Below are 12731 nucleotides of genomic sequence, written 5' to 3' on the forward strand. Positions count from 1 at the left end.
CAGAAGTGGATAGAAGTCAAGGACCCTACAATGGCAATGGCTCTGGTGGCCTCCCTTTCTTGCTCTGTGCTGCAGCCGTAAAGACTGGAAGAACTCTGTCTTGTTGCAACGTATCAGCCAGGCAGCGACACTGCCATTCTGTACAGGGAGATGCTCCTCAGCCGCAGAGTGCCCACTATCTCATAAGCAACTTCATTCAGTTATCACCTGCCTCAGAATGACCTTAACCTTCCTGCTATTCTGAAGCCCCAGTGCCATGGCTAGGCAGAACCAGGTTATCAGAGCTGATCACCTACAGTCTTGCCTATTGCTCCTTTTGGGAAATTTGACTAGAAACCTACCCTCAATCTGCTACAGGGAGCCAGGAGATAATGGCAAGTCACTAGGCCCAGGAGGGATGATGGATAAATGCACCGCCCTGGAAGACATAGTAATCAAGAGCTAGAAATGCAATGGAGAGGCTTCTGTTCTAGTCAGGTGGCTCCTAATTCAGGGGTGGGCAAAATACAGCCCACCAATGGATTTTGTCCAGCCTGCAACAGGGCCCTCAGCTCCTCCCAACCCAGGCACGGGGGCAGCCCAGGCTGGTTCTGCCGCCTCCCAGGCACACAGCAGGGCTGGGGCAGCATGCACAGCTGATGGACTCGCTTCCTGGCAGCCCCCCAGAAGCAGCTCCATCCAGCTGCCACTGTCAGTCTCTGCCACTGCTGCCAGACCTGGCCTCACTGCCCGGCCACCCCAGCCCATCAGTCCCATACCCGCCACTGGGGGGACTGGATGGAGCAGGCAGGGTCTCCATGCAGACTGTCTCAGATCTCCCACAGGCAGGGCACACAACCGGGCAGATGGGATGGGGCCACAGGTAGGCGAGCAGGTGGGAAGTAACGCCTGGGAGCAGGACACGAACTGCTGCCCACACATCCCTGTGACGGGCACCAGTTCTGTGGGACAGGGACATGCAGGGAGTGGATTGCGGCTCTGCCTCAAGCTGGCCCCATCCCTGCCTTGTCACACCTGGGGGATCCTGATCCCAGCCCTCTCATCCTGCTCCCAGATGCTGCTCCCTGCCTGCCCATGGCCCCATCCCATGCGCCTGGGCCACACGCCCTGCCCACGTGTGTCCCAGCTGGTCCACAATGGAGACTCCAGGATCACTGGATGGTGACAGCATAGGGCTGGGACCTATGGCAGAGCCACAATCCACTCCCCACACACCCCTGCCCACAGAACTGGTGTCCTGGGACCTTCCCTGTAGTGTCACAGCCCCTCAACCCCGATCCCAGACCTGGTCCCAGTCCTGCCTGCCCGTCCTGCTCCCAGATGCTGCTACCCACCTACCCATGGCCCCATCCCATCCACCCAACCAAGCACATGGAGTTTTGGTGAGCTGTTGTGAGCAGAGGGGATGCTAACCTGGCCTGCAATAGCTCACCAAAACTCCCTATGTGGCCCTTCTGCCAAAATAATGGCCCACCCCTGTCCCAATCCATTCCTGAAGCATCCTATTGTGAACTCAGCATGAAACTGCGTTAACAAAAACATGCTAGCAGCCCTCAGCTATTCCACATTGGCTCCCAACGTCATGCAAGTTTGGACTCCATGCAGAGAGAGCTTCTACAAATATCCACTCTGTGCTTAAATCTTGGCTTCAAGCATGGTAGCAGCTCATTCAGGGCAGTCAGCAGGCTGCAGTAAAACCCAGAAGGATACCTCTCAGCCTCTGACATTTCCATACAGGCCAATCTTTGCTACAACTATAGCCACAGTTTGAAGCAAAAATTTGTTGTCACGAGTTCACGAGGGATGTGTTGAATCATCACCACTGCAGATAATGCAGCATTATGGAGCATCAGCTTATTAGCCAGTTTCATGGCAACTTTGCTTGCTACATGAGACAGGCCCACAGGCCCATTTGTGCTTGTGAGGTTTGGCAAGGAGACACGTCTCTGCAATGCAAAGTGTGGACAGCAGTCGTGAGACACAAGCCACGTGCTACTCAATATACTGGGCTGTCTGTAGATGCCAGTAGTTTTTTAGGTTTCTACAAAATTGTAGGTTTCTTCCCAGACTCTCCGAACCCTTGAGTCTCTCGGCCCCTCCTCCTCTCGCTTCTCTCAGATTCTTACAAGTTCCAACAGTTCTCCAGCTGTGTACGTGCCAGACACGCACTGATGTAAGCCTTGGCACAGGACCCAAGACAGAGTTTTGAGTCCCTTACCTTCAACAAGACTCTACAAAGTATCGCCAAGAAGGAGCATGGTATCAGTACTCCAATCACCCGTTGCATAAACTTCCCTTTCTTCCCAAAAGGGAAAGATCCAGCTCCCTATGCACTTTTAATCCAAGAGAGAAGAATATAAAACCTGATATAATTTTTTGGGGTCTGTGGAGTTGCTTCATGCCAACAGGAAACCCAATCCCACATTCCAGCCTCAGGAAAAACAAAGACTTATGTATGTCAAAAAAAAAAAAAAAAAAAGGAGAAAGTTTATTCAGACAACAAAGCAGCCTGGAGCCAGTTTTCAGCTGCTGAGCAGAGCCTGGTGCTTCAAGAATGATATGCACTCTGCATCCAGCTTCTCACTCCATCCTCAGGTTCACAAACTTCTCATCTATCTCCAAGTCAAATACAGCTTGCTTACCTGGTTGGACTCTCTATCCCCCAATATCCTATACAAACTCTACATCAAATCCAGAGACAGTCATTCAAATAGGCAAACGTCTTGTATAGGTCTGATCCACAAATATTACTTGCACACCCATCTCCCCACCGTATCCCTCCAAGCAGAAAGTAGCCACATGACCAGGCTGATGTCCACAGCTAAAGGGAAGAGTTTGCTGTTGTCAAATGCGAGCCCATGGCAAGAGCTTTGCCCACAGATCACCGTGGGGCAGAAAACAAGGAAGGAGCCGCGGGAAAGCAGTTTTCCTTGTCATGGCCACATGAAAGGAGAGGGTGAGAAGGAAGTGCTCACAGAACGAGATGTTCAGGACAGAGACTCACAGGACAGAGGAGATGCCACAGCTAGCTAATCTAGCACATCAGGCGCCTCAGGCACTTGGAGGCATTCACACCTAGCTCAAAGATATAAAAGGAAAAATGGCAGAGAGCCTTCCCACTTTTCCAAAACTTACTGGAAGCTTAATCTCTGCACAGGCATTTTTGCCTCCAGCTGACTCACTGTTAAGGTAGATCAGAGCAGGGCTAATTAACAGAGGTTCCCGCGCTTCCTTGAGCCAAGGGGAGAAAACCTGTGTGCATGTCAGAAAATTGGGGGGGGGGGGCCACATGTGCAATGCAGGGATATGTGTATACCCCAACGTGTTATATCCCTCTGGCCCCAACCAACACAAGACTCTGCTTGAGAGTTTGAGCTTCAGCTGTACAGACTGGTGCTGTCAGGAGTGCGGGTCCACAGCAGTGGCCTGTCTGGTGCCTGTCTCACTTATGTCACTTGCCACTGAGTCCCACTGAAAAGCTCTCCCCACCAAGTTTAAGGGCCTTTCCCCCAGCCCGGCAATGGCCACTTTGGAACAGCAGTTGCTTTTCCAAACAGAGCCCTGAGAAATTTGAGCTAATGTTCCCCGGAAAGCTCTTGGCTAGCGAGGGCGAGATCTCAGCTGGTTTGGCCATTGCAACAAACCCAGATGTCTCTACCATCGTGCAGACACAGTCTTTTTAGGGCAACAGCTTCCCTGCTTTGTTTTGACGGCAGATGGTGGGGCCCATGCCAGGAGGGGGTTGTAAGTGCTGGAGGAAATGCAGCAGGATGAACCCGAGGGGGAAGTTACATTTTTTTACCATTTTTAGAAGTTTTCCAGCTTCAGCCTAGCCAGACGAGACCACAAAGGTGTGAGGAGAAGGAGCTGCTGTGGCTGCTCTGGAGGACAGCCCTGGTACACGGTTGCTATCTCTGGGACCACATTTCACAGTGGGGTGGGTCAGGAGGGTGGCAACAGGGAAACGAATGTGCTGTTACTTATGGTGCACACACCCAGCATCTCCCAAGCACTATGCCAATTAATATTTCATAGATGGCCCTAAGGCAGGCCTATGCCATCACCACTTTACAAATGGGGAAGCTGAGGCAAAGGATACCAGCTCCTCAAACTGCAGGACAAAGTCAAGGGAAAAGATGGGACTGGAACCCAGGAGGTGCAGCTCCCACCCTCATCACCCAAGGAGGGCAGTGGGCACCTTGCTGCGATTTCTAGCCCTAGTGCTCCATCATCCTCTCTCCCTGTCCACCCCGGCTTCTGCTCTCTCACCTGGGGATCAGACAGCAGCCAGGAGTGGAGGCAGCAGTTAATTATTTCAAGTGTCACAGCAATACAAAACAAGCTGCAACATGTACCTTCCTTCAGTAAGAGACACCAGACCATCCAGTTCTCCCACACCTCTTCCCTTCTGCTGGCAAGATAGCACCACAGACAATTCCTTCCGAGTGCTTCACAGCCTCTTGGGGCTGCGGGCAGGGGAGAGATTACCCTTCCCCAGGAAAGGAAACTATTAGGAGCCACTGCTGAGCTGCTCTCCCACTACAAAGCAGGAAGAGGCAGGTGTACAAGCCCATTCAGGTTGAACTCAGTCCTATGACATCCCCCTGGCCCCTGAATCTGCCTCTTGAGCTCTGTATTATCTGCATCAATGCTCCTTCCCCAGTCTCTGGCTGCACTGATCACTGAAGACGGGAGTCTGGGGTCTGCTCCCCTGGGAAGAGAAGCACGCCAGCAGAATTTTGCCAGGAAGCTCCAAAGGGATTGAGAGACTTTGGAAGCTGCTTATGCGCAACAAGGGCAGTTCTCTGCCTACATGGCAGACACTTCCCAGGCTACCGTAGCAAGAAACCCGTCCAAAAGAATCCCACCCTCTGCAGGGCTCTGGGCTCGTGTGACACGTGGCCCGGTTTTCAGAGAGGCTCAGTGTGCTCCGCAGGTTGTGACCCCTTCTGAAGATCCAAACCTTGGGTAATAATAACTAAGCCTGAGTTTCCCTTCTCTCTGCCCACTTGGAAACCTCCTCCATGCAGTGCCACGACACCAGGCTTAAAGAAACACACAACATCTTTAAAGTCCCCTTTAACTGAAAGGCTGCTGTTACACTGCTCCCCTTCCAAGGGACACGTCACTCCTTCTCCCTCCCAGCCCCAAGCTCTCAACCAAGCATGACCTAGAGTTTGTGGAAGAGCTGGCACCAGGTCCACTGCCCGATGCTACAGGGAAAGCCCTGCCCCTTGGAAGCTGGAGAGTGAGGAAAGGCCAAGGCAGAACCACAAATTGCAAGCAGGCTTCCTCCTGGGGCTTGCACTGAATTAGAAGGGAAATGGGAAGAGGCTCCACCTTCCTGCCTTAAGAGAGACAGTGGCTGCATTTGGGGTTGCTCCCAGCTGTAGGCCAGCTCAGCACATGGGACAACACAGGAGTGTGGTGCAAGGTACAAGAGGAGTCCTCCCAACCCCACCATGAGGCCAGAAGAAGGGGAGAGAACAGCAAGTCTCCATGCTCCCGCTCTCCTGCCCTTTCCAATCTTACCACTAAGATTTTGCCCTGCGGCCAGTTGTGTTTATTCTTTGCCCTGTTGCTAAGGGACTCAAATCCCCTCTGATGCTGGAAGTTTGGGCTCAGCCTACTCAGAGTTTTTCTGCATGGGCGCCTTTTATGCAACAAGAAACTGCAAAGCACTGTGGAGCGAAATGTCTCTCTGTAAGGGAAGGGCCATACAGATGGATTCGGCCTTGGGCAGAAACCTAGCAGAAACAGCCAAGGGCTAGAGAGTTTGATACTTAACGATGCTTAGCCTGCTCCAGGCACCAGTTTAGTGAGGCTGCATGGGCCAGGCACAGGTCTGAGAGCTGGGACCCTCTGGAGTTCAAGGCACCATGTGACTGCCACCTCCCAACACACTCCTGACCCAGGAGAAATACTGTCAGCCCCGAAACAGAGGGAAGTGCTGTGAAGATCTAGAGCACTGTCTTAATGGTACAGAGAGGCATAACTGTGACACTGCAGAGCTCCAGAGGCATGTTGCAGGGGTTGCAGAAGATTGGAACAGGATGGAGAACATCTACTGCAGCCATGGGGCGGCACCACTTAGACCCAAGACAGTTCTCCCTCTACTTTTGCTTCTTCCCCTCCCTCCAAAGGGCAGCTTGGGGCACTGTATGGAAGTGTTTAAGGATTACATGGATGGTTAATAGCATCAAGCACTGCTATGTAGCTTCTTTCCTGCCCCCAGCCACCTCCTCCCAAATCTGGCACAATACAGAGCTTGGATCCAGATGCTTCCACACCGAGGGCATGTTGGGTAACTAGACAACATAAAGACAAACTAGAACTGCACAACAACATCGCACTGCCCGGAGCTTGCTGGGAGGCAGACATCCCATTCTGTGGGGAACTGTGATGTCCTGCAAACAATACTTTATTCTGAACTGGAATGACGAGCCATCATTTCACCGTTCCCCACAACATGAGACTTCCAGAACATGGACAATTTGAAAACGTAAGCAAAACTATCTTGACTTTTGCATCACAGACAAGCCACTTCATCATCCTCAGTATTTCCCACAAGATGTTTCTGTTGTGCTGAAGCTGAACTTTTTAAGGATTGCTAGCTGGCCAAATATGGGACCCGCTCTACTGACAGGCTTTGTCTGGACTTGGTGAAGCGGCAGAGGTTAGGTTTGACTTTGGGCACTGGAGATAGCTAAGCCAAATCCCTTTCCCTAGGGTAGGCTTAGGGCTTTAGCAGATCAAATCTTAGGGCAGTGGTGGTCAACCTGCAACCCATGGAGCAGGGTTCCCCATAAGACTGGAAATTTGGCAGCGGAGAAGTGATGGCACCGTTAACTGCTGCAGCTCTGGAAGCTGGGACAATTAATGCTGTCACTGCTGTCCCAGTGATGAATTTCCATCCCTGTGGGGAGCCCACAGGTCAGCCTGGATCCAGCCCAGCACAAAGGGTTGGTCCATGGCTGGATTTGGTGTGGGAGCCAGGCCAGCATGCCAGATTGCACTCACAGACTGACCCCGTGCAACCCATCTCTCCATGGGGATGGATAGGTTGGGTATCATTATCGTTGGCTACATGTTTGACACCCAGGTTAAGTACATGCCAGTACTGGTGGAAATTAACTGTAGACATGTGTGCCTGTAGTTCTGGCTACACAACAGGCTTGGCCAATCATGGAACAAAAAATGAAGTTATATGACCAATGGCAACCATTTGGCTCCCAGACTTTTGGGGCCATTAACTGTCAACCTTCAACATTTCTCCTAGATCCCCATGCACTTTATCAGGCTTTGAATTGAAAAGGGCAGGAGGGGGAAGGCTGTGTAACCCAAAGAGCACTTACCATGGCTCACACCAACCACCAGCAGCCCACAGCCTACAGTCAATAATCGACTGCTCTAACAGCGTAGTCTGCAATCCATACGGGGGAAGGCAGGAAAGCTATGCCCCATGTTGCATTTGAGAAGACCACACATAGCTGATGCTCATTCCATGTGCCGAAAGCAGCCACAATGAGTCAATTGAGTTAGTCGTACCTAACGATTCACTGGGCTCCAGGGTGACCATGGACATTTTGAAATATAAAAGTATTTTTTTTTATTTTGATTTAATAAACTTTTAGCTGAAAACTCACTCAAGGAAAAGGCCAATGAGTCAGATTATTGATGGTTAGACATGACCTGGACTAGACCCAGAACCCCAAATTTACCCTCCAAACTAGGGGGAATTCCAATGCAAGCCTGGCTTCAAGCCAAGGCAATCACTCAAGCCTTGCTATGCTAGGAATCAGCCACCAGCAGAGTTATAGCAGTGTAAGGATGGGGTTTGCATTGGCTCGACTACACTAATTAGATGGGTTAAAGTGCGCCAGTACCAGGGGCTAAAATACGAGGAGACACAAGGCCTTGGTGGCCAAACATATTGTTTCCATTCCCTTCTCCCTCCACATACCTGAGCAGTCACACACCCTCCATCAGAGGGACAGCAGAGGACTAGGGAAGGCAGGGCGCGTTTCGGCATGAAGGAAACTCAGGTAGAAACTAGCTCTAAATGAAAAACAAATGATGAGGCCATGGGATTATGGCACTCTGGCCCCAGGGCTTGGCCTCTTTGAGCTCAAGGAAGCCATGACATTTGGAGGAATTTGGCTCACAGCTGCAATACCAAGGGCCTCACCCACTGGATGCCTCCAGGAAACTAACCCCAAGCCTTCACTGAAAAAAAAAAAAAACACTGCTACTTTCTTTAGGATGGACGGGGTGGACAACTCCCTCACCAGAAAAAACGTTTCCCAGAGCAACATACAAAGTCATGAGTCTGCAAAGAAACTCTGCCAGGGCTTCGACAGAGGTGGTAGGGGAGAAGTTACACCCAGCATCATACTCATAAACATGTTTGATGCTATCTCCTCCTCCCTACTATAGGTGAATCAACTTAGCACCAGCCTAGAGAAGGTCCAAGCACTAGCAACACATGCCCATATGAGCCACTGGATCTAGTGCAAACCCATTCCACATACCCGCACACAGCACTCCCCCCACACCCACTGCTCTAGCAATACAATACAGGCCCCAAACCCTAGAGCATCCAGCCCAGATCTCTAGAGGGAGGATTTGTGGAGGCAGGAAACCTGCAGTTACAGAGACACAGCGCTTATTTTTTACTGGAATACCCTGAAGGGCTGACAGGTGATGGATCTGCTATAAGAAGTGGCATGGGCATCACATAAAATTTGGATTTACTTTAGAAGGCAACTTGTATCAAGTAGCATGCTGAGCACGTGGCTGGGATCCCAGAGAGGGACTCCAGACTCATGCTCTATTCTGCATCCCCAGGCATCTGTTGCATGACTTTGAATCAGTCACTTCACCCTAGTCATCTGCTGCATGTGTTTGAATCAGTCACTTCACTCTACTATGCCTCGTCCCTCTCAGCTTTGGGATCCCGTTTAGAAACCCTGGGGTGGGACGTCTTCATATTATGTTTCTACAGTGCATAGCAAAGCAAGGCATCTGGGTGCTATAGTGCCCTAAGATGCCAGTCAAGGCCAGGAATCTGCTGCTTTGAGTAGTTAGAGAACTACATACCAGGACAGAAGGAATAGAGATGCTGCGTATAGCACAGGAGCGGCTATAGGTCCAAGAGCTGGGCAGGAGAAGCACTCAAAACAGGGCAGCCACATCACTGGCACTTCTATTGTTCAGTGATCCTGAAGCAACCTCAGTCAGATTGGAGACACGTGGCATTTGGTGAGGTACAGGGAGACTGTACGAGCCCCTGTCCTGCGAAGCTGAGTTCTAGGAGGTAACAAGTGAAGGCCCCCAGAGCTTCTTAGGGGGAAGAGAAGTAGACTCCAACACTACACTACCAATAGATCTGGCTTCATCCTGTCCATTAGACTGCTGCCTCCTCTCCCTTCCTCCCCAACAGGCGAGCAATGTCTGTGATTATGCTGGCAATTTTCAGAGCCTTCCCAGAACAGCACCACTGGCAGAAGCAACCACTTAGTCATCCCCTGGTATTCCCATCTCCACTGCAGCCTGAAGTGTGTATAGCAGATCCGCGGTTAAAATATATGTGACCCTTCCATGTTAATACTCCCTTCCTTCAGGACAAACTTCCTGGACAAAAATATAGGAAACCCCTTTAAGAAAACACATTATCTGCAACCCAGAAACACCCAGAGATGTTAGAGCTGTTTATCCAGGTCAGCTATGAGAGCCCTGCCTTCAGCTCTGTAGAAAGTTTGGAAGAGTGATACCTCAAGAGCACTAGCAGATATGAACTTCCCAATGATCTGTACCAGCTGCACCACTACCCCAGCACGCTCACTGCATACCTTCAACCTACGTACATCTAAACTACGTAATGGCACAAGGAAGCACCAGGTAGTCAATCCTCCAACTGCTGTTTTGTACAAGTGCTGCCCCAATTGACGGGGCAGAAACTCCTCCCCCCCCCAGCACCTCTTATCCTCACCCACTCGAAAGCACGGGCAGCCATCACTTATCTCGTAGGTCAATTAAAAGGGGGAAGGAGCTTGACATACCTGAATTTTAGCAAGCACCACTACATAAAATACGCCCTGCTTTTTAAATACCACTCTGGCTTTACAGTGATGATAACTGGGTGAGAGCAAGCCCACCACATTTAGTATTCCATGTGTGCCAGTATGCAAGAGCTGACTTTCTTCTCCAACTAGAAACCAGCATCTTGAATACCCTCAGCTTTTGGCCTCTGACAGGCATATCGCATGACTTTACCAGGGAACAGTCCAATTGTCTAAGGGCTCTAAACAAACCCATGTGTTCCTGGCACTTGGGAACTGGAGAAGGGCATTGATGCACCAGACAGTAGAACACTGTTGCTCACGAACACTTCTGAAGAGCTCATTAATAAAGCATTAAGGAGTAATGGTGGCAGTGATGTTACAAGCTGGGGAGTGAGAACTGGTCTGACCTAAAGGCCGAAGAGCACAACCCTCTCTCTACACAGGCATTTTGGCAGCTGCCAGTATCAATAGCAGCCAGGACTCCTAGGCCTGGAAGAGCTTGGAGGAAAAAATAAATAAGGTATTTTTCTTGCATAGTTATTTGATTCTTCTGACAGCAGCAACTTGTGCTCAGTAGATTTCCTCATAGCCAGTTCTCCGTCCTCCCCCTCCATTTTCATAGGTCTCTTAAACAGACGCCCAGATTTAAAACCAAAAATAGGAACCACATTTTAAGGCCTTTTGTACAGCACCTACAGGCGGGAGGACTGATCCTGGCTCAGATCCCTAGGTACTTTTATAACACTAGGAGTAAGTTAGTAAGGGGACCCAACAGTACTTCCAGGACACAAAACTTGGGCTGGGATAGAAAACAAAATAACATCCCACAGAAAGAGCAGCCAATCAGCCCAGCCTCCCTGTGCTTTTCTTCATTGCAAAGAAGTGCTGGCCTTGACACTCTAAGGAGCTGTCAGTCTCATGAGGGATTTTAGATGATGATGATTAAGCCCAGGGACACCCCTTTGCTGTGCACAGTATAAACTGTCACGCGAGTGATACCCTGGTTGGTGGTGTTGAACACAGGATGCTGAGCGGGACAATCCTCTACAGTAAGTGGCAACTCATCAATTCCTTTGCCATTTAGCAAGGCAACCAAGTGAACCACGGGGAGACCCTTTGAGATTAAAGCAACTGCAACAGGCTGTTACGCTGGCGTGTGAGTTGTAGCTTGGTGTGGCACGGCTGGTGCCAATGGTGGCCAAGTACACAGGCCTTGTGAGGAAGGGGATAGAAAAACGAGGTGGCTCCAAGGAGCTGATGCAACTGAGGCACCTCGGAAAATTAAAAAAAAAAAAATAATCAAGCTTTCCAAGTCATCACAGTCCATCAGTTAGCCATATCCTGTATCACGAAGGCTGCACCCCCTGGACCCACCTAGTTTGGAGAGACTGGGGGTCTCCAGCAAGGCTGGGATTGAGCTCTTAGTACTTCAGAGACCATTCAAAGGCAGTATTAGTTAGCTGATGAAGGGAAAGGACAGAGGTCAAAACCCTGTCGCTTGGAGGCCCTTGGGAGCCATCGTCATAAATCACGATACTTGTTTCCAGGGAAGAGGGAGAAACAGAGGCCAAGTCACAGAGCCGCAGGGCCACACTGACCCCACTTATTAGGGGCCAGAGAGTAACTGCAGGCACCAATTAGCATCTCTGCTGGCCCCCTCCCCAACCAGACAATCGACAGCCTGTCCTGAAGCCCCGACCCCACATTACAGAGAGGACCCCAACAGGACTCACCAGCCCTCGCAGTCCACAAGCCTGAGGTGGAGACAGGCTGCCCCGGGGGCTCAATAGCACCATTGTCACCGCAGAGACAGCCCCTTCCCTCCCCTACAGCAGCACCCGGGGGTCGCGGGACCCAGCAGCTCCCTCCCCGGGTGGCGGAGCCCCCTCTCCCAGCCAAGGCTGCACGAACCGGCCCGTCCCCGGCACCTCCCGCCCCTGCCGAGCCAGGCAGCTCCGGCCCTGCAACGTGGGACGGGCTGGGGGGGGGAAGGCAAGGCAGGGAAAGGCGAGCTCGATGCAGAGGGGCTCAGGCGGGGGAAGCTGCCCTGCCCACCGCCTCCCCCGGGCACAGCTGGCCGCACAAAGGCTCGGGGGAGGCAGGAGCGCCCCGGCCTCACCTGCGATGTGCTGGCGGCGGCTCTCGTCCAGGTGCGACGAGATGACATCGCCCATGGCGGGAGCGCGAGGGGTGCGCGGGGCAGAGGGAGGCAGAGACGCGAGCCTTGCGCCTGCCCGGCCGGCGCCTCCGTGGGAATGGGCAGGACGCGGGCGCGCCGGCCCGTCCCTCCCTCCCTCCCCGCCCCGCGGGGGAGCCCGGGGCGGGCGGGTCCTGCCGCGACACACCCTCCGCCGCCGGGCTGCGGCTCCGCGAGCGCGGCGGGGTGCAGGGTCCTGCCGCTGCTCCTCCAGGCGAGCAGCCGCTTCCAGGATCCGCGTCCAAAGGTTCGGGCAGCCCCGCGGGGACGGGCTCGGAGCCGGGCGCGGACACACTGAAGCCCGCCGGACGCCGCCGCCGGCTCGCTGTGCAGCCCGCCGGCTGTTTTCGTGGCTGCCGTGGGGAGTCCTTTTGTATTCCTTTGCTCCTGGGACCAGGGCTGTGCTTATGGCACGATTCACGGGTGAATGGTGTGAGCACTGTATTGCACCTGTGGTGCACTCTGCATGT

At 52.2% G+C, this 12731-nt stretch overlaps 1 protein-coding gene across 1 annotated transcript in view; it reads right to left on the minus strand.

The window, feature by feature from the left end:
- NIBAN2 (niban apoptosis regulator 2) overlaps window positions 1–12329 on the minus strand; it is a 96618-nt gene extending 84289 nt beyond the window's left edge. Inside the window, exon 1 of the mRNA XM_006271264.4 lies at window positions 12184–12329. Coding sequence (XP_006271326.3) covers window positions 12184–12238 — 55 coding nt within the window. The 5' untranslated portion in view covers window positions 12239–12329. The remainder of the gene's footprint in view (window positions 1–12183) is intronic.
- Between the last annotated feature and the right edge of the window lie 402 nt (window positions 12330–12731).

Source organism: Alligator mississippiensis, chromosome 12 (assembly GCF_030867095.1).
Source record: "Alligator mississippiensis isolate rAllMis1 chromosome 12, rAllMis1, whole genome shotgun sequence".
Classification (NCBI taxonomy): domain Eukaryota; kingdom Metazoa; phylum Chordata; order Crocodylia; family Alligatoridae; genus Alligator; species Alligator mississippiensis.